The sequence below is a fragment of the Chaetura pelagica genome, unplaced genomic scaffold (genome assembly GCF_000747805.2).
Source record: "Chaetura pelagica isolate M959 unplaced genomic scaffold, ChaPel_1.0 scaffold147, whole genome shotgun sequence".
Taxonomy (NCBI): domain Eukaryota; kingdom Metazoa; phylum Chordata; class Aves; order Apodiformes; family Apodidae; genus Chaetura; species Chaetura pelagica.
In genome coordinates this window covers 2,066,690-2,089,390 of record NW_009954194.1, presented here as the reverse complement: position 1 = coordinate 2,089,390, position 22,701 = coordinate 2,066,690, and the positions used below count along the sequence as shown (strand labels likewise).

The window sequence follows — 22,701 nt, the reverse complement described above, 5'->3', positions numbered from 1 at the left end:
AGAAGGTAAAGTGCCTCATTCAGCATTTACTGAATTCTATCTTGGTGACTCAAGTGCTGAATAAACAAACCTAACAATTTATTCTTTTAATTTTCTTCCACTTCCAAATTAGAGGCAAAAAAGGCAAATTTCAAAACCAAATGTCTTTATGAGAACTATGTCCATTTCTAGGGGCCAGCAATAATTGTTATCTCTGTGGTTCAGACATTTATTTACAACCACCACTGTACAACATCATAAGCATATCCCTAAGAGAGAACTTAAAAATTGCTGAGTGATAGAATTTTTGTAAAGCCAAGTCATATTTGCTAGTGACTAAAACGTCCACATGTCAATTACAAGGTTTCCAGAAAACAGGATTTCTACACAACATAATTTGTAAGTAGTATTAAAAGTAGGAAGGGAGTTACTTCTGTCTCAGTAATCAACCAGTGCTGTCTTATGGTCTGTGAGTTTATTCTTTGTGACACAGAACCCTATGAGTCTTTGGTACTTTACCATACCAAACATTAATTTTCACAGCTATATCTATGTTGGTGAAGTAAAAGTTTTAATACTGCAGTCAAAAAAATACTTATTTCCAGTATGAATCAGCAGTTAGTTAACATGAGTAAGACCACTCACCTCTGGAGAATTTTCATTTGATTCAAGACCATGCTTTTCCTTTTCAGACATCTCCTGCTCAATGGTAAATTCATCTTCACACATAGAAAACAGTAAAAATGGATAAATTGTACATCTTTGTATTATTAGACAAAGAAGAAGGTATAAACCACAATCTTTGCACTAAAAGCATTATTCCTTTCTGTAGCCCAAAATTCCCAAAAAAGACCCATCAGGTATTAACACTATTTGCCTTTTAGCAACAATATACTGGTCTGCCAGAATGCTTTTCTGAATACTAGATGAGTTAGACACGTCTTCTAATTTAAGATAAAAACAGAAGTGTAAAAACTGACTGTAAAATGTTAAGATAAATATAAGCTACTAATCAATTTTCTTTCACATTCCATGAAACAGGAAGCTGAAGGATACAAGCTCTTTGCAGAATAGTTTCAGACTTGTCAACATGCTCACTGGAGAGACAAAGCTATTACAAGTTCAAACTAACATTAAGGAAGATACGCACACTGTTCAAACCAAGACAGACTGAACATTACATCAAAGTCAGTATTAACACTGTGAACACGCCATCTTTTATTATTTAGTGTAATTAATAAGTGAACTATGACAGTGCAAATTGCACACTCTTCTGGTTGGTTTCTCCAGAGAAACAAAACAGGATGGTGAATATGTCCCGTTTGTTTTTTTTTTGTTTTGTTGTTTTTTTTCCCCATGGAAGGACACCTCTTATTTCTGGGCATAGTTAGAAGTTCCTCTTGTTGCATAGATCATGCTATTCCCTTATTAATCTGTTTACTTGCAATTAACTACCCCAGCCAACGTACACACTGAAGCAAAAACAGAGTGGATAGGCCATAGCACCATTAGCAATCAGTACGGGTTCAGAAGATTGCCCAGAATCGGCAGTTTCATTACCTTTTTCTTCCATAGCACTTTTAGGAGGTGTATGCATTATATCAATTTCTTTGGACACTTCTGCTGCATCATCTGAAATAGCCTCCTACATTATTTTGAAACAACAAAGAAAGGAGTGTCTTACTATGAATTAAAGATAATTGACAGTTACTCATACTAAAAAAAAACAAAACAACCCACATCCCAGTACATGAATAGTTATTTTATCCATCAATGTATCATGTCTATTAAAAAACTTTGATGCTGAGAAGCTTCATTAAAATCAATGGTGGAGACAGCCCTAAACATTCAGCATGCTTTTAAAAGCAACACTTATTTTGTCCTCAATTCCCGTTTTGACTTAAAGGGAGTCAGTCCAAACCCAGAACTTGGGTGAAGCCCAAGTTCTGCACAGCAACACTCCATGAGATCCAAGGCTCCTAACTATTGTGCCCACTGGGTTACCACACCTCAAAGGGATTCAGGTGCTGTGCAGGGCAACACAGACCCCTACGTTTTTTGATAAATTGTTTCCCCCTTGACAAGTTGAGTCTCATTCTATAATCAGTTATTTTGTATCCAAGACAATGTAAAAGTAGTTCACAGTGAGTAATGAAAATACCTCCCAAAAAACCTGCTATAGAAATAAAAACTTAGGCTTCCATCTTATTTATATTATAATTGCAGAAAATTTTAAAAAATGTTGTTGAAAATACCTCCAAGTTACCAGGTTTTGTTTTGGAACACTGACTTTGTTCATCATCTCTTCTCAGATCCTGAGCAACAAGCTGGTTGCCTGCAAAACCAAACAGTTCAAGTGTTAAAAAAGTGCCTTCTGAATGTGTCAGACTTTGATGCCATTTTTATCAGTTCACCATTAGTGTGACTCAAAGACTCTGAAAAGCAGCAGTTACAAAAAATACGAACAGAAAGTTGTTAACCCCCCTTCAAAAAGACAAAATGATTACAAAAGGAGAATTCCCTGTTTCTTGCATGTTAAAGGTGGGGTTTAGTTTTTCAGTTTGTTTTTAAAGAGGAGTTCAAAATTGAAATTTGACAGGTACCACATCAAGAAATAAACCATCAGCTTTAACCTAAAACTCACACAGAGAAAGCAGTTAATGCTATGTGGGACACTACAATAAATACAACAGAGCTTCTAATTGCTCACTTAATAAAATCAAATTTCCTAAGCGCAGAATAAAAACTTATTAAAAATTACATTATTAATTAACATATTATTTTTAATCGTTCTGATGCTTAAAAGAAAAAAGCAGTTGAGGGCAGCACTTGAACAGCTATTACAGTTTGATAATTATGTCAACAAAATGTCTACTTTTTTTAAAGTTAACTTTATCTAACTTTAACTTCGAAATGTTGATTCCACTCAATGGACTGACTGACTTCTGACTTTTTGCTTTTAGATAGATTAGAGGTTACTTCCAAGTCTAACAGAAGGAAGCATCCAGCCTCACAAAGTCTATTGAATAGCTAGATTTTCCTTCTGATGATCAGCTTTACTAAGCGTAGGAAAAAAAAATAAATTAAAAAAGGATAAAACTAGTAATTATTTAAAGACAAAATCAAGTTTACTCACTTACAAGCAAAAAAGCTACTATAATATTCTTCTGTGCAGTATTAAATATATACCATACTTGAATCAAACATATTAAGTGTAGTGTTACAAGTTGTCTTGGAACAACAATTGCTTTGGAGTTTGGAATTCCTTGTATTACATTCTTTCCTCCAAAACACCATTTTATGGCCTCATGGCAGTACAAGTTTGTTTTGCAACAGAAAAGCTTTACCCAAATTGGTATAGTTCTTACATTTTTCTTTATCTTTTGCTCCTGAAGATTTATATTGTATTCCTCCAGATGTATGTTCTTCAGTTGCCTCAGTATCCAAGTTTTCCACCTATGCATAAAACACAAAGATAAATTCTTACCTTCTTTTCTCCATAAACACAGAGGAGAGGAAGCTTTTCCTACTTGCCACTTTCAAGTACAACATATATTAATACGGAAAGCAGAAGTATCACAAAAGCAATTTACTCCTAGAGCTCAAGTAACGTTAGTAGTATCAGAATTTCTGACAATCAGTATTTTCAGAATTTCTAATTGATTTTTTAATGAAAAACATCTAAATTTTAATTAAGTACCCTACTATGTGCTTTAAAAGCAGTTTATCACAGCAATTCACACAAAATATTTCTGGATTTAAAAGAAGGACAGTCTCTTACATGCAGAAACAGAAGTATTATCTCAGTAGCACCAGTAATGTGGCCAACTCATCATAATAAACTAATTTACTACTGAAGTTTAAGAAACTACAACCACATTTTGTAGCTTGTCATTGTGTTAAATCTCTCTCCTCCGTAAGAAACACTTCACATTTGCAGCTTTTCCACTCATCCCTCTTACATTCACAAGTTCCAATTTCTTATGAAATCACAGTACACTACATTAAAAAAACAGATTTCTAGCCCTGATCAAAAACCCCAGGAATAACCCCTGGTTTTGTCCTTCATTCTTAAGGACAACCAAGCTTCTCTTTTCTGCCAGTTAATAACAGTCTTCAAATAGTCATAGACTGTGAAAAAAACAATGCAAGAAGATTTACTTACTGGCAAATTTGAAAGAGTAATTAGACATCAACCTACACAGCTGCACAGTCTCAATATACATTGACTTCGCATAGACAAAAAAAAATATTTTTCTTTAGAGAATATTTAATGTAAATACAAGTAAATGCACTAAGTAAAGAAACACGGACTTAGAGAGTATATTAAAACTCAAGAACTTACATGAAAAGTTTCTTTTCCTGCAGCAATATTCCTCTGCAGCAAATCTATTAAAAATAATTATAAAAACAATCAGAAAAGCTAAACAAGAGTGAAGTATCATAGTATCTTCTACTTCACCTCTCTGAAAGGATTCCAGAGTACCTGTAACTATACAGAACTTACTTTCAATGCTGGAAATAAGAGGCATCCAACCTTCTCTTCAACAATATTTACATTCCAAAAAAAAAAAAAAAAAAAAAAAAAAAAAAGAATATGGATTTCTAAAGCATAGGATAACTGAGAATCATAGCTAAAATACAAGCAATCATGGGGTTGTCATTTTTAAAATATTGGTAATTCTGAGATTTCAAATATAGTTCTAGGACTTAAATAAATCAGAATTTTATCCACCACAACTGTGGATGCTGGATCATAGGATGAAGTAAAATGCAATGAAAACTATTACCCAGGGAAGTTGTAGATGCCCCATCCCTGGAAATGTTCAAGGCCAGGATGGACCAGATTTTGAGCAACCTGGTCTAGTGGGAAATGTCCCTACCTGTACAGGGGGGTTGGAACTAGATTATCTTTAAGGTCTCTTATGACCCAAACCATTTTACGATTCCATGCTGTAACATTTTGCTTCCATAGAACTAAACTTTGCATAACTCTACTAGCGAGACCTGTAGCTGATATAAGACAGGCAGATAAATTGTCCAATTGCTGGACTCTACTTTATCAGAGTCAGAGTTAGATTACAGTAGAGTCTTAGCCTTCCATAACACAAAAACATGGAAATAATTATGAATTATGGAAGCTGATCTCGTCTGCACTGTTGAAAAAATTCCTTAACTTTCAAAGCCATTTCGTGGAAGATTCATAAAGAAGCTGCTCCATTGAGCATGCTATAATCCTCAGTGCCATAAGGCACTGAATTATTGTTTTAATTAAAAAAGCTGCTGAAACATTCAAAGCAGTTTTCATTTTCGCTACAAACAGGAACATAAACCTACATACGATCCAATAAAACCACTCTATTCTACATAGAATTTAAAGTAATTTGTACCTAATTTCTTAAACCTTCATGTTTTAGCAACAGCTCTTCCACAGCTAAGCTGCTTAGCTGCACAACATCTTTCAAGTTTTAAAGCAGTGTCAAATGAAGAGCCAGATCCTACCCACTCAAGGAGCAATGATTTGTTTACATTCCAAGGAATCTTGGACTACTAAACTACTGTGTCTGCTATTCATACTCATGACAGGACACACATTTGTCTTTTAAACAACTTCCTTTTACGTACGTTAAGATATATATATATGTATATATATATACATAAAGAGATTATTGTGTGGTGGGGGAGAAAAAGAAAAAAACCCCTACCAAGAGCTACAAAGCATTACTCTTCAGTGTGTGTCGTATCCAACATGATTTACACAACAAATGGACTTTTGTTAAACATTTTACATGGAACAAGATTATCACAGCTAGTTCAATCTGCACATTTTAAAATTTAAGTACTGTCTGTCTGGGTGACTGAGTGATGTGAAGTGGCACAGTTTTTCAGGCACTTCAAAGAAACCTCACAGTAAAGAAAAACTGGTTCAAGTTTTGGATCTGCTGTCCTGAAGACCACATTCTTCTAACCCTTTCTCAGGGTTTACATCTTCTTTCTCATGAGCAGAGCATGTCTCTTATCACTTAGATGAATACACACTGCCATTAAACCAGGTATGTGAATCCAACCTACCCCAAGAAAAAAAAAAAAAAAAAGAAGGAATTCAAAGTTTTACACCAATGGTCCTTTCTCACATTACTTGTAATTTTGTTTTCTGTTTGGTAAATGGTGATTTTGGTATGCATCTAAAAATTGCAAGTGAGCTTTCAAGTATGTCCTGTCATAGCATTTAGGGTTTCAGCTGCAATTGCCTAGTAGAGGAAACACATCTTTAACCTCTTTGGGCTGTATATACAACAGCATGGCTGGTACCTCTTGTCATTCACTTTAGTTTTGCTTGTTAGTCCATTAACTAAGGATTAATGCTCATCTGGCTGTGTTGTAAACATTTCAGTAATGCATCTGGAGCACAAAAATCCATTAACATGGGAACAAAGCAGGGGTTTGTTTCTGCTTTAATAGGAAAGCCAAACAACTGCAACACATTTTAAAATAACTTGGTTTTAGGAAACAGGGATTTATTTTTTTTTCTTCTTCCACTTAAAATTAATTCAATACGTGGAAAAGGAATTACTGAGCACAGATACAAGTTGACTGCAATTTCTAGCAAGGTGATTATCTACTTATAAGCACTCTTCAAATTTCAGTGGTTGGCCAGAAATATTTTAATCTTCTGGAGAGTAAAATACAGCAAACAAATAAATAAATAAATCAACTTTCTGTAAAGTTTCTGTGACTTAAAGTCAATTTACTGTTGTTATGTCCTCAAAGGGCCTGCCACAACACTCAAAACAAGGATATTCTTGTTTTAGTTTAGAAGGAAGCATGCCATTCTTTGAGGAAGTTTCTCTATCCTTCCCAAACAAATATTTTTCTGTATTTATTGATTTTAAACAGAATGGCAGCAGTCTACATCTCTAAATACTAAATGCTTTCAACCTTTTCTTCACCGTAACACACTGGAAGAAAAGGCAGATGCCTCCCTGTTTCCCACAAACTAAAAATGCAGAGCCACACGAGGTCCTAGAAACCTTTCAGGAAGATTTCTGCAGGCTTTGCTTCAATCCCTGTAACACACATCAAACATACAACCCTCCCATTACAAGTACGAATCCAAACAGTATAAAAAAGTAAACTTATCAGTATAAAAGTCACCTTTTTGAGACTCTTTAGCATGAAGATCCACATTTCCCTCTTCAGTTCTTGGACTTCCAGGCTGTTGTGGCTGAACACAAAATCAGAGGGGAAAAAAAACAAACACAGACATCCAGAACTAGTATGTCTCAATCATCTCCCTCATGTCATGTTAAACATTGCCTTATCATGATCCATAAAAGCCTTCTTACTAAGACAGCAGTTAATAAGGAACACTGGTATAGCTTAGTCACATTCCCGTTGAACAGTGCAACATCATGACCTTAGAATCAACTGCTACCAGAGTTCAGTTTAAAAAAGAGATCTCAAGGGAAATCTCAGAAAGTCAAGATGCAATGCCTACTCTGAGTTCCAAATATGAACAATATTCTAGAAATGTTCACATACACAGAAAAATATATATCTGCAATGTATAACAAGGTACAGTGAACTCTTTTCAACTTAAATTGTGTTGTTTTTTTTTAATTCAAGGTGTGTATCAGTTGTATATTATCGACGCAGCGATAAGTACACTTTGCTCCACGTAGCACTAAGTCAGATCTAAGCATTGTAAACTCACAGTGCCATGTGAGCATAGCTACACTGACTCTTACGTTGTCTGCAGGTGGAACTCAAAACAGAAAATCCCACTAGACTGAACATGACTTGGATTTTCCTGAAGTGCATCCCAGCTGTCAGAACCATGGTTCAGAAACACTCAGCTGGTCTGCCTGGAAGCTGAAGCCAGTAATCTCGCGCAGATCCACCCTTTCAGAGATGCTTGGGAATCTCTGAACTATGTTCTCCCTAAAAAAGCTTATTATCAGAGCTATGTATGAATACATGGATCTAGTCCAGCATTAATTAATCCTTGTGGAACCCTGGCTAGTATTGACCACAGCACAGACACAGAAACAGGCTCAACTTTAGTCCTACACAAGCTGTAAGTGATGATGAGCCCAGATTCTTCTGATTATCCAGTATACCCTAATCTTCTGTCACAGCAGTAACGGGCTGTAGTTATCATAGTGCAGAATTGGCACAAGTATTCCTTAAACGCAAAGAGAACAGGCGAGTCTGAAGACTGGCAACTAAGGCTACTAGCACTAAGTACTAATGTATGACTATTTTACAAGTACCATCACAAGCAACATACACACAATATGACCAGTTCTAAAAAAACAAACTCAGCTGTCATGATCACAGGAGGAGCATGGCTGGGGGTGGTGGGCAGGGATTGGTTCTACCAGAGAATAACATGGAGAGCCCACAATTTAAATGTAAATTTAAATGTGTTTAGAAAAAGCACAGCTGAATAATCTTAAAAATGACCCTTTGAAAGTTTTGAAGTTGAAATGCCATTTGTGTTGCACAAAAATTAAAAGATAGAGTAAGAAACTCTAGCAAGATGTGTAATTATACAAGAAATAGTATAATAACAAAATTAAAAATAGTATAAATACCTCTTCAGTTCTCAAGGTAGTTTCAAATTCTAGTTCTTCTGCCAACTTTGGTAAAGATGCATTATTGCCTAATGAAATACAAAGATGTTAAAATTACTGGATTACAAGATGCTGTATTTATCTCATGCTACTATAGGACGCTATTATTCAGTACCACCTCATGAGCACAGCACATTAATTTAATGCATTCTTGTAGACAACTGAAATAATACCCAGTCAGTCTGCAGCAAATCAGCTTAAAGCAATAATCACAAGTACTTCCATGTTTTCCTTAATTACAAAAGGATTGGAAAATAGGGGCTATCAGTATTTACCACAGCTTATTTATGAATTCCAACTTCGGCTTTTTCCTTGCTTTTCCTTTAACAATACCAACAGATTTTCAGACCAAATTAGATAGCACATTACCACTGCATTACTTAATGTAAAGAGTTAATACTAAGGATAATATTTTTCTCTAAGTGACAATAAGATCTAAATACATAAGATCTAAAACTGTAACCTCTGAAATTATCTTGTTATCCAATTTCTGTAGAGCTCAGTAGCTCCTGTTAGTGTCAATGTCATTTCAGAAAATCTTAAACCTCTCCCCCCCAGTTTCTTTTGCCATAGGAACAGGTGTCAGTTTATAACATCGAGAAACAGGCCATGCAGACAGCATCCTCATATGACTTCTACAGACTTTCTGGACACCTACTTCAACATCCTGTTTATACAGCTTTTCCTAAACAAAAATAAATAGCTATAGCATGATAATTCATCGATGAGGCATGTGAAGTGATTAAATTGTGGTTGCAGTCCACAGAGTAAAACTGCTGTTAGCCCTTGAACTTGCAGAGGCTACATCTATGGATGGCAAGGACTGAGCAAAGTACCAAGACAGAAATATCTCAGTGTAGCAGTTTACATTTTCACAGCTCATGCTTGTTTCTGTTGTATACCTACTGAATAATATTTTCAAGTTTACTAGATTAGCATCTTTCCTTGACAAATTCTTAAGATCCAAAAACCTGCAGAGTGAATTTTCTCACTCCAAGTATCAATAAAACTAGAGGATAAATCCCACCTTTGAGAAACTGAACCTACATTCATATTATGACATGGTAGCATATTTTTTAAGTAATAGCGAAGACAGATATGAGAAAGCAAAGGTTTTAAAAGTAGTACTTAATTGGTATTCCACTTTCTTTGGTATAAAGAAAGATAAGCAGATTTCTCTACTATTTTTCTACAGTTTAATTTGTCCAAACTGCATAATCTTGACTTCATGATGGCATCTACAGAATTTACTAATTTTCATAAACTTGGCGCTTCAACTACTCTGGAGGGTCAAAGAAGAGAAAGGCTCAAAGCAGCAGCAAATTCATTACACGGTATTTTAGGAATAGCAGCCATGCAAGCTCCTTTCAAACATTAGCTTCCAGAAAAATGTATCTGGAAATGAATTATGACATCTACTATTATAATTTTTGCATTTAAAATAGACACCTATTGTCCTTGCTCACTTAAAATAGTCGTTTATTTGGGATGACTCGTGTTTGTGACACAAGAGAACCATTTCAAACGTCCACAACAAAAAATCCAGCCTAGCAAACTGAATCTGAATATAAGCATCAAAGAATTAACAAGTAAGGATGGCCATCCCTACCCTTCAAAATTACTAAATTACCTTTTAAAATTGTTGAACATACAACACTTCATATATTTACACACAATTTTAACCAAACGTATTTTAATAACTTTAACAGTTAATTTGCAACCAACAATCAGGTACATTTTAACAGTCTAAGTTACTTCTAAATATAATAATGGTAGAACGCAACTATTTATGACAGCTTATAAACTGAAGAGTTAAAAAAAGAAAGAAATCCTCACCTGAATCAAATGTTGTGTTACTTTTCTGAAAAGTAACCTTAATTCCAACATCATCTATTTTGACCAAGTTTGTTTTGTCATCACTGCTGTATAGCTCTTCTACATGCAACACAGGGAAGTCACTTTTTTTCATGAGTTCTCCTTCTATTGTTACTTCACCATGCTTGGTATTTACAGTCACTTCATTAGCAGAATCTAAGGAAAGAGTCTGTGTCCTAGGCAAGGGAGTCCTTATTTCAGAAAAGTCACTTTCTAAAAGTGAGTTAAATTTATAGTTTATATTCCTCAGAGATCCACTCTCTTCTGCTGCTTCTGAAATCACACAAGAGAGTTCTGATGTAACATCATCATGCAAAGTATCTTCAGCTTGCTCATCCTCCTCACTTGCCTCTGAGGAAAGACTTGGACTCTCAGCAGTCTGTGTACTAATCTCCACACAAAGGGCTTCATCTACACTCATAAGATTCACTGAATTTTCATCTGTTGCTGTGATTTCACTTTCTGCTCTGGTCTGAGATGCTGCTGATTCTCCCCTCACACCATTCTCATTTGTCTCATTCTCTCTAATGACAAGCAAAGAATTATTGCTTTTTTCTGGGCTTGTATTTGATAAGATGCATTCAATCTGGTTATCAGTATTAAAGATTTCCTTACTTTTATCTTTTACTTCTGTACTCTCAGCAGCAAACTGACTTTCTTCTATTACTGTAAAGGTGAAGAGACTATCACATTCTTCCATTGTGCTCAAAGAGATCACTGCCCCCTCCTCCTTATCTCCTAGACTTGAAGCAGTGTGTTGATCTTCATTGTTGGTGGCAACCCTTAGCACAGGAGTTCCACATTCTCCCACAAAAATCACAGAACCTTTGCCTTTTGCATCTGCATTGAAAGCAGCTAGTCCAAATTGTTCATCTACAGCTGCAGTGGTCTCCACAATCTTACATTCCTCTGATGCATTTGCAGGGATGATGGCATCATCATCTTCTGCTACAATGAGCTGACTTTCAGCTTCTGGTGCTGCACTGATCAGGACTATCTCACATTCTTCTGCCATGCTCGTAGTGATCATAGCAGCTTCATATCTTCCTTCTGTTTCTGAAGCAGTGAGTTTGTTTTCATCTTGCATAGCTACACTAGACACAGGACCTTCAAAACATTCTGCTGTACTTGTAGCAATCATTACAGTTTCATTTTTTGACTCTGTGTCTGACACATGCTGAATTGCCTCTTCTGTGACTTCACCTGACATTAGAATGACTTGTTCTTCCACAACACTTGTGGAAATCATTGCACACTCATCTTTTTCTTCCTTACTGCTGGCAGTTGGGTGACTTTCATCATCATCATCTCCTCCTGCACTGGGTTCACTAGGCATGGGAACGTCATACATTTCTGTATCTATAGAAACCAGATTATTCTCGTTTATTTCTTCTGTTTGCACAGAGAGGAGCTGACCATCATATTCAATAGCTTCACTTGACATAGGAGCCTCAAATTCTTCCACAATACTGGTAGAAATCATAGTACACTCATCTTTCTCCTGCTTACTGCTAAAAGCATGCACACATTCTTTAAACTCTGTAGCTGTACTGGGCATAGGCACCTCTGTGTCTTCAGAGTCTATTAACATCATAGAGTTTTCCCCACTTTCATTTGCTCTTAGACAAGCAAGAGGACCTTCTTCGGCATCCACAGCTGAATATAAGGGAGCATCACTTTCTTCCACAGTACTGGTAGAGATAATATCACCTTTTACTTTTTCTTCTCTTTCAGCAGGCATAAGAGAATTCCTATCTTCTGTTGGAACTGCACTACTTATGGAGGCATCAGGTTCTCTGTTGTCAAAGGATGCCATGACATTCTCATGTTCATCTTCAGTGCCAGATTGACTCTTATCTTGCACTGCCATAGCACTAGTCATGGGACCCTCACATTCCTCAGCACCTAAGGGAATCAAGGTACCTTCATGCCTTCCTGTCTGCGCAGCCAAGGCACCCTCATCGGCAACACTTGCGCTGGTTACGCTGCTTTCAACAATCCCTTTGGCATTTTTACAGTTTGTGTCACAATTAGCTTCTTTCTCTGCACTTGTCACGCTGTCAACAGCAAGCTTATTTGTATTTGTGCCAGCCTCTCCTGACTCAGCTTCCATTTGTTCAGCAACTATGCAGATAATGGAACTCTGATCTTCTTCTGCAGCTATACAAATCAGTGCATTTTCACCTTCCATTCCTGTACAAGTAGAGGCATGTTCATTTTCTTCATTTCCTCTTCCTGTGCTGGTCACAATATCCTCACCTTCTTCATCCTCTTCTTTTGAGCCTGTACTAGTCACAAAACCTTCATCATCACAGAGACCTATACTGACTGTAGTGACACTAGCTTCTTCTTTTGCCCTGGTGCTGTCCATTAGACTTTCACATTTTTCAGCTTCTAAACTAACTGCAAAGCCCTCACTGCTGTCTTCTAGCCCTGTGCAGACTACTGAAATTTCAGTATCATCTTCTGGAGTTATGCCTGTGCTGGTCACTGCACTTTCACCATTTACAGTATCCTCAGATTTGTCACCACTAGTTCCAGCTGCAGCACCGTTGTTTGTGACCACTGCTATACAGGCAGCGCTCACAGTGTTTTCTCCTTGGGCATCTGTACCACTCATTGAGCAGATAATGAAGTTATGACCTCTTTCTTCTGCACCTGTGCAAGTCACAGTACCTTCGTGTTCTTTGACTTGGCCAGCTGTCACACTGCCCCTAAATTTGCCTAAACTATCACCACTTGTTGACCCTTCACCTGTTTCTGTCCCTGCACTAGTTACAGCACCATCGCTCTCCACTTCACCTAAGCAGGATACAGAACTTTCAAATTTGCCTCTATTTAAACAAGTTGAGGTTTTTCGCTTTTCTTCAGAGCCTGCACTAGTCACAGCATCATCTTTTTCCTCCATCCCAGCACTATTCACACTGTCTTCAATTTCTACTCCACTTGCGTTGACTGAATCCTTACCGCTTTCTTCTGCATCAACCATAGTACAGTCACCATTTCCTTCTCCTTCTGTACTTGTTAGGAAGCTTTCACTTTCTGCTAATCCTTCAGTGACAACATTGCCACCACCTTCCTCAGCTGCTGCAACAGTACACTCGCCAACATCTGCTGCTGTTCTGAAACTGCTGCCCTCACTACTTTTTACCCATAGACCTGCTGTGAAACCTTCATCAGCTTCTATGCTTGTGCAGATCAGAGTCACCGAGCTACCTTCTTCTGAGCAAGTGGTTGTAGCATCACTGTCCTTTTCAGAATGTGATGCACCCTCAGCTCTTTCCTCTCCTGTACTAGTTGCCATTACAGTGCTCTCAATGATCTTTTCTGTGCTAGTTCCTATCACAGTGGTTGTAGTTGTTTGCAGGCTGTTGTACAACAAACTAAGTTTACCACTTCCTATACTGGTACCTACAGCACTGCTTTCATTTTTATCTTCCATGCCAATCATGCTATTCCATTTTTGCCCACTGACTATAACAGAGCCTTTGACTACTTCCTCAGGAACTCTTTCAGACATTAACACAGAGGAAGACTGTATCATATCATCAACATCATGCACCTCATTCTTTTCCACAGTATCCATCATTGTGCTTTCTCCCTTGGTGGAAGCATCTGCATTCAAGCACTCCCTTTCTTTTCTTTTGAGGAGAAGTTCTTCTGCTGTTACATCTCTACACCTTTCTTTTCTTTTGAGGAGAAGTTCTTCTGTTACATCTCTACGGTCTTCAGTTACGTCAGGCACCAAACTTTCCTCTTTTATTTTCAACTCACTTCCCTGAGTGCTTTCTAACTTTGCTGCTTCATCATAATCTTTTTGACTAGGTAACCCAGCTGTATTGTCTTCCATCACCCGTTCATTAGGCCAAGGCACCTCATTATCTTTTTCTCTGTTTCTCATAGTGGTGTTGTGACGATCATCCTTCACGATAGAACTCAGGATTGCAGTGTCTTGTTTTTCCATGTATACGACCTGTGCTGCACCATTCTTCAAAATGAAAGTATCTTCAAATAAAGAAGTCTCATCTGAATTATTACATTCTTTTGACAAACTACCCAAAGAGTCTGTAAAATCAGAGATATCCATATCCATGGACTTGGCATCAGCAGCATCTTCTCTAGAATGAATTGCTAAAGGAACATCATCTGAATTAGAATTTATCACAGTTTTTAAATTCTTTGGTCTTCTGCCATCTTCTGAAGCTTGATCCTTACTCGGAACATTCAGTAAGATTCTACTGCTTGTTTCATGCACAACACTCATTTTATTAGCCCCTTGTTTATTGGGTCCTTGATCCACAGAAGCTTGTTTGGACAAAGTGTCTAAGGCACCAACTTGTGTATTAGGGTTATCTTCCTGTTTAACAATTTTTGCAGCTGCAGACAGAAATTGTGACTCACGAGCTTCGGAATCTGCCAAGCTGCGTTTTGATTCCTTCTTGGAAATAGGTACTTTTTCTTTTGCTGCGTGCTTGGCATTTGTGGCTCGGAGAGATATTTCAATGTTTTTTCCTTCAGTGTTAGATGCTTCTTGTACTTCTGTTTGTTTCAAATCAAGTTCCATCAGCTCTTCCTCATGACCAGAACGCAAGTCATCATTATTCATACATAACTTCTGAGAGGCTCGAGCATGGCTGCTTTCAGTTGTGCTAGCTGATTGCTTTTCCTCTCCAAGTAAGTCTTGGTTTGATGTACTGCCTTTTCTATTTTCACAGGGTATCTTCTTACTTTGTTTTTTATCCATTGCTAGTGTGATATTCAATACTTTTTCATGCCTGCTATCCATTTCTTTAATATCTTTATCTTCCAATTTGTTATTTTCTTCCTTCTTCTTTATTTCCTTGTTGCTGTGCTTTAAGTTTCTGCTTTTGTGACCTTCAGCAGAGAGCCTTCTCTCTAGTTTGGAATTACATAAATCTTTATCACCCCTATATTTCTCTTTCACAAATCCTCTTTCTCCAGAATGTAATTTAACTTTGTGACTACAGTCTTTTTGTGATCCCTGAGTTGATTGTGTGCCAGTTAGCAGCTCAAACCCAGCACTACTCTCCTCAAAAACTCTCTCTTCAAAATTCCTGGATTTGTGTTGCTTGTCTGAATCATTCTCTTCTGTGCTCTTATCTTTGTCTAGTTTTTGACCAGTCTCCTGTTTTGTTAAATTACCCTGTAATTCTGTTTCAGATGCTTTGGATTGTTTACTATGACTCTTTGACTTAGACTTGAACAAAACCTTGTCCTCCAGAAGGCTCTTAGACCTTCGCCTGTCTTTATGAACACCATCTTCTTGTTTCAAGTTACCATCAGAGTTAGTTGATTCTATTTCATGTTTATCTTCTGAGTAGCTTTCACTTCTTCTGTGTGATGCAGAAGCAAGTTGCTTTGAGGCACTTAAGGAATCTTTTTGTGGCCTAGAATCACTCAGGGACCTTTTGGACTTGTATTCTGCTTTTGATTTTTCTGTCGAGAGATGTCTGTCTTTTTTATTTTCCTTTCGCAGCAATTCTTCAGCTTTTACAGTTGACTCCGAAATACTCCGTCCATCTTTTCCTGTTACAGATATTTTCCGTTCACTTCGGTGTTTACTTTTTCTTTCAGATTTCTCATCCGAGGAAGCCTTTATTTGTTGATTATGTTTCTGGCCACCATCCTCTCCTTTCAAACTTCTCTCAAATGAATGGAGTTCAACATCTTCAATTGATTTGTGAATACCGTCTCCTTTGTATTTGTGCTTTAAAGACAGTTTCTCTTCTAAAGCAGTTCTTTCCTTTTCATTTTTGTCTCTGTAAGACTTGGCCTCTTTTCTGGCAGCGTTTCTCATATGTTGAATTTCAGTGTCACTATCTTTTTTGGGGTGTTTTTCATTTTTAAATATGGATTTCTGCTTCTGTGGTTCTTCAGTATTGACTTCTGCTCTGTCCAGTTGTCTTTTTGGATCCCTGGTTTCACTGTCCTGCTGGGCTCCTTCAGGCTGATGTGAGGTGGAGGTTTTTCTTCTATGTTCTTTTTCTGCCTTAGAATCACTTTTGCTTTCTTCAGTTGAATGCATCGGTTCTGAAAGTCTTCTAAGCTGTTTAGAGGTTTCACTTTTCCCATGATTATGCTTCAAGTCTTTGGAAGAAATTTTTTCACAAGTCTGCAAGAGAAAGTTTTTATATGTATATAAGCACGTGTTACACGGTTTCTTCACTACATTACCAAACAGAATTATTAAGGGCAAACTCCATAAAAACAATACAACAGAAAATACACTTAACATCACAATGAAAATTGACCTAACACATAATCAGTAAGAAAACGAAACTTTCCATTTTCATTCTAGCTGTCTGCCACTGTGGGAAAATCCAAAGAAACAGAAGTGAACCTTGAACAATCCATTTGAACTTTAGTACCTTTTCATTCATAAAGTGATTTTTCTTTCTAAAACGATTTAAAAGGATATTTAAATAGACAATTTCTAATACTCCATAAATTAGTTTAACAAGCCATTATGCTGCCTGCTTAAAATAAACAAAAACCCCCAAATTCATAAGATGAATACAGACTTTCATTTGAACTTCCAAACAGCAGTGAGTTTTTTGTGACAAAAACTCTCACCATAAAAATTATGGTTCCTTTAGTGTTTGGACTACATTTTTCCTTTAACTTCCCAGTGAGAAGGTAAATCAGATCAAGCTCCTCAAGGCCTCTCCTACAGGACACACTTTGCTTTTTAAAAAACCCAATATGCTTCACAGAATAGGGCATAAACTCTATCTCATGTTCTACAGTAACGTGCATCAATACTACATACACAGACTATATATTTTAGCAGCTACTGGAACTCGGCAAACATTACCAGAGCAATGTGAGATCACTAAAACAACTGAAAGAACTTGCAGAAATGAAATAATTTATAAAAAAGAAGGCAATATTATGCAGTTTGGTATGGACATATGAGCAAGTACTATTACAATTAAAAAGGAAGATCATAAGTTCTGTATTTAAGAGACACATACCTCATTTGTCTTTTGCATTTCTTTAGAATTTTCTTCAGACGGCTCATACTTCTTTTTGCACCCATCTTCAGCATGCCTGAAACAGGTATTCAGAAAATTAAAAACCAGAAAAATCAGTATCAACCTAATATTAGTTGGTAAACTTCCTGCTTCTAAAGCTGAAGCAGAGAAATGCACTCTAAAAATAGCAAATCAGAACACGATCACACAACTTTAGACTATCCAATTTGCTCAAGCTTTTTATTCTCTTGGAAAATTTTGTGTACCAACTCCAAAGATATCCTCTAGACATCAGTGCTTCAAAGCAGACTGGTACGAGATTTCCTTGCCCCATATATATCTGCATGTAGACAGAAATGTACACATGTACATATCTATGCAAAACAACAATTTAAAGACCAAGCCAAGTTGACAGACATACAAGATGCATGAGCATCTGAAAACTCTCCATTCTTATTCCTCTATTACCATTCTGTGTGAAAAGCCACATAAAGGCTGCTCCTGCAGTCTGAGCTGCAATATACTTAAGCAGCTATAATCTGATTTTCTACCTGTACTTCATGATCATTAGTAACAAAATTAAGCGAGCATTTTAAGAGAAAACCTTTAAAATAAGTAACACTAAATGCAATTCCTTTTGAGTAAATACATATACAAATACCTTGAATCTCTTTTTCTTTTTCTGCTCAAGGCTACTTTTTTTTCTAAAAATTTCTGTTCTTTAAGTGCATCCTTAATGCTGGTACCAGTAGCTTTTGCCTCAAGGCTTCTTGATGAAGGTTCTTCTAAGTTCAAGACACTTTTTCCTAAAATAATACACAAATGGTGAAATACATAAGCATCTCATTATATATAGTTTCAGTTCCAAATGTCACTGAAAACAGTACACAGAGTGCTACTGTGTATAAGGGAATACTAATGAATATAGGTATTTATTGCATTTAAACAACGTAAGGATATATGAAAAAGTGAATACATGGAAATTTGTATTCTTAATTTGCATTATATATTTTCCTGTTCCTTCACTGTTGAAAAGTTGGGTTTTTAAGGGAAGTTACTACAGACCAAATACTTTAAGCTGATTTTTTTTTTTCCCCAAGAGAGCAAGTGAGAGCATAGCAGTGGGGGCTAATGTTCTACTTCTCACACCTTTAGCATTTTGATTTCCAGTTTTTAGGGATTTTGTTTTCTCTGCGGCCTTCTGTTTACGTTTTTCTTCAAGTCTCTCTCTGTTAATTTGTCTTCTTAGGAGTCTCTCTTCTTTTTCTTTGGCCTGGAGATACAAAACGAAGGAAACAATTTTTCATTAGGTCCAAGAGTATTCTTTGCCTACAAATCTATGTCTAAAAACCACAGAAAACAGCACATTACAGCTTAATGAAAACTAAAGAAGAAATAAACTTCAGAAATACTTATATGAAAGTTAATGGAGTCCTCTCCATTAAGTGAAGTGAAACAGTTTCACTGCGGTTTAACACTGAGACTGAGATAATGAGACATTCTCAAATAATACATCTTGTCTTTATATGTAGGTACATGTTATACATACATATATATATATAAATAGAAATACACACCGAATACGTATGTAAAAATATATAGCCAAAGGAAAAAGATCTAAAAGGCTGTTCCCTCTTCTAAGTGTTGGCACTTCTTCTAAAGAACATAACGTACAAGCTTAAACCTCTCCTTCCATCCCCAATGGCTGCAGACATGCTTGAAATCACTAATTTCATGGACAGCAACAACTACAGTTGTAAAGAAATGATGTCATGACGTAGTAAGGGGTCAACACAGGTCCAAATTACACAAAACAACTTTGAAGACAGGCTGCAGGTAGACAAGGACTACTTTTTTCCACCCAGATTGTCACTATGTACATTAAATCTACTGAAGCTAGATTCTTCATACTTGCAGCAGTTCTTATTCTCCATGTCAAATCACTCAGTTGAGAAAGATTCCACCTAATGCCATGACTCTTTGAAGACACAGAATATAACCAGTAAATCCTCTGTCAACACCCAAGACTGTTCATTTCAGAGTGGGGGAAAAAGATGGAAAAGTGTATCATTGCTTTCACCACCAGAAGCTTTCAAACAATAAGCAGCAGAGTGCTTTGCTGGAGAGCAGATCATGCAATACTGGCCAAAGTCTGAAGGCCTTGTAACACAAGGAGAAAGCAAATAAAAACAAAGTGAGAAGAAACAGAAGACTCCCTCTCACAAACCACCACCAAATAAGAAGTGGAATTTATGTGCTAAACAGCTTAAGGAGACATAATGCAAGCAGTGAAAAAACCCACACTTACAATGGACTGACGGCGTTGTTCTACAGTTCGTTCATCATCAGAATCACTGAAGTACTTGGAGTACAGGAAAGGCTTGCGAACGTAAGCATGACGAACAGGCTTGGCTTTCCCATCACTCAGCTCATTAGCATGAGACTTTGTCTTATTTTGGCTGGTTTTCTCCTCTTCATCTGAAGAAAAAAAGGTTAGTGAAGTGCAGAGATACATCGATAAATTAGGGCAGTGTTTTGATGTAATTTTTTATAAGCCAAAGCTACTAAAAAATGTATTAACAATTGTTTATTCTAAAAAAAAAAAAAGCTTAAAAAATAAAACTCTTGGACATCAAAATACCACTAGATTATGAAAACCTGGAAGGTGTGTTCATACACCATGCAGCCAAAAAACTGCGAGATATAAAGACCAGAATAAACTGGGAAACTACAACTGGGCTTACCCTCTTGGCTGTTACCATGTTGCCTTTCTACATATAATATTTAGTAGTTAACAACGCATGAGAAATCAGAATATAATTTCTGCCATGTCTTAAATTAAGCTACTTGCCTATACAAAAAATATTTCTGCAATATTTGAGTAGGTAAAAACCTAAATAGGCTTACTGAGATACACACACAAAACACAGTTGTTTATACTCATGTAAGTATTATTTAAGTAAAAATAAATCTATTGCAGTTTTATCAGAATTATTAGAAAGAGCAAAACCTCTTGTGCTCCATACTACACAAGTTATTTCTATCCCTGAAATATACTTAAGGAGTGTTTTCACTTCACAAATATTTAGTCATAATCAAATGCAACTGTCACGTTCAGAGGTAACACCACAGCCAAAGAATATGCAAGTAATTCTAAATAATATGCACGTAATTCTAAATAATATTCTTTAGGCAGAAAAGATAAGCTCACAGCATACTTGAGACAGCTAATTCAGCTAAGGCACTCTGTATTATGATGTGGAAAGTCTAACTGCAAAAGCCACATATCTACAGAAATCAAAGACTGATGTTTGCAGTAGACAGCAACACAAAACTGTAACCCAGTCAGTGAAAAGATTTGGTGTTTCCAAACTCTTAAAGCTAGATCCATTCCTGTTCCTTCTACGGCAGTCAGGTAGAATTTGGAAATTCCTGTGATCCTAAAGCTCTAAAACCAACCTGATCTGCAAATTCAGCTACAACCACTACCCTGGGGTCACAACCAAAACACTGCAATGTTACACTAAATAAAACTGGGAAAAAATGGATAGGAAAGTGACATAGGCAACAAAAACACTTAATAGTGATAGCTATGAAATACAGTAGTACAAAAGTAAGATTTACAACATTTAGAATACAGCAAGTTATTAAAAAAGTATTTGAAGTATGTCCATTACTTATGTTTTGCAATTGCACAAATGCTAACCATTCCACATTCAAATTACTTCTCACAAGTACGTACCATAAAACATAGGGCAAAACCTCGTATTAATGATATGATGCACCCAACAAAAGCATTACTTATTCCTTCTTGCTACTTAACAATCTAATTATTATACCATCTGATGTGATCTCCCCTTCTTCAGTACTGCCAGAAATTACAGCCTCCTCTTCACTCTCCTCTTCAAAGGAAGAAAGGTCACTGGTATGGACAGAGCTGACAGTGATGTCACTGAGTACATCCATATCTGAATCTACTGACATATCTTGCAAAAGAAAAAATACAAAGAAAGGGCTGTAATTGAGAAACTTTTCTTATCAAACCAAAATTATCTTAACAACAAGAAACAGAAAAAAACCACATAATAAATTTGTAACACCTTAATGAAATGTTATCGGGCTAACTCTGGTTTACTCAAAACAAAAATCAGCCTGGGCTACAGTCAGAAACTTTAAATGCAGACTGGAATAATTGAGAGAACTTGCCATACTAATGCAGACAACCAGGCATACACTCGAGGAACCAGAGCTCATCTGATTGCTGTCACTGTTACCTCAGTTAAGGGAGATGAACCAAGACCTAGCTGTGGCTAGATAGACAAGTTTGCCAAAACTAGCAGAGAACCTATATTCCAAATGCACTTCTGACTCAGCACCTGAATACGTTTAAAAAGTGCCCCATATGCATATTTTAAGGAAGAGAATTGCCCACAGCATACCTTCTTTAGTTTCTTTAGTGCTTTCAGTTGTTTTATGCTTATTGCTATTTTTTTCTGAAACTAACTGTTTCACTGGTTCTGAATCTCTTGCTTGCCTTTCTTCTTTTGATTTTGTAGTATCATCACCTTTCTTTGAATGGTCAGACTTCTTGTCAAGTTTTTCCTTCTTTTCTTTTCTTCTTTCACCTTTTTCGATGCTGTCTGGTTTCTTGTCACATTTATCAAATAATTTGTTCTTTTGATCTTCACCATCCTGTTGCATTTCTTTACTTGTAAAAGTCAAATTATTAGTATCCTTTGCTGAATTTTTTATTTCTTCACTTTGGCAGGGAAGCTCATTTACATCTTCACACTTTGCAAATATTTCAGCCCCTTCTCCGGAAGGATCACAAATTGCTTTCTCTCTGTCTGGCAAGTCCTCTGAGTTTCTCTCTCTATCAGTGCCACCATCCACACTCTGCTGAGATGAGAGTCTTTTTGTAACTTTTTCATTGTTCTTGTGATTTGAGTTGTCTGTTGAAGCCCTGGCAGCACTTGCTTCTTGGTTAAGAGAAGTTATTGTTTCCAAAATGGACATTGCATCACTAGCTACGTTGCCACTGGAAGCTGTAGTAGAGACACCTTGAATAGTAAGAAAGAAAACAGTTTGAGTTCATCTTAGTTTCCATAATTCCATTCAGATAGAATTTTACACTAGGAAGAGGAAAAATAATAATTACTCTATTTAAAATAAGCAAAATGAACTAAAAGGTTTGACTAATTTTGCATCTAGAGATT

At 36.6% G+C, this 22,701-nt stretch overlaps 1 protein-coding gene across 1 annotated transcript in view; it reads right to left on the bottom strand.

Annotated features, from left to right (window-relative positions):
- Nucleotides 1-22,701, bottom strand: part of BOD1L1 (biorientation of chromosomes in cell division 1-like 1) — a 41,747-nt gene that overhangs the window by 9,236 nt on the left and 9,810 nt on the right. The window contains exons 5-18 of the mRNA XM_010003130.1: nt 21,925-22,545; nt 21,325-21,471; nt 19,794-19,963; nt 18,635-18,758; nt 18,147-18,291; nt 17,486-17,561; nt 10,452-16,623; nt 8,573-8,644; nt 7,135-7,209; nt 4,325-4,368; nt 3,348-3,435; nt 2,235-2,314; nt 1,540-1,624; nt 625-698 (exon numbers count right to left, since the gene is read on the bottom strand). Of these exons, the coding sequence (XP_010001432.1) occupies nt 625-698; nt 1,540-1,624; nt 2,235-2,314; nt 3,348-3,435; nt 4,325-4,368; nt 7,135-7,209; nt 8,573-8,644; nt 10,452-16,623; nt 17,486-17,561; nt 18,147-18,291; nt 18,635-18,758; nt 19,794-19,963; nt 21,325-21,471; nt 21,925-22,545 (7,973 nt within the window). The remainder of the gene's footprint in view (nt 1-624; nt 699-1,539; nt 1,625-2,234; nt 2,315-3,347; nt 3,436-4,324; nt 4,369-7,134; nt 7,210-8,572; nt 8,645-10,451; nt 16,624-17,485; nt 17,562-18,146; nt 18,292-18,634; nt 18,759-19,793; nt 19,964-21,324; nt 21,472-21,924; nt 22,546-22,701) is intronic.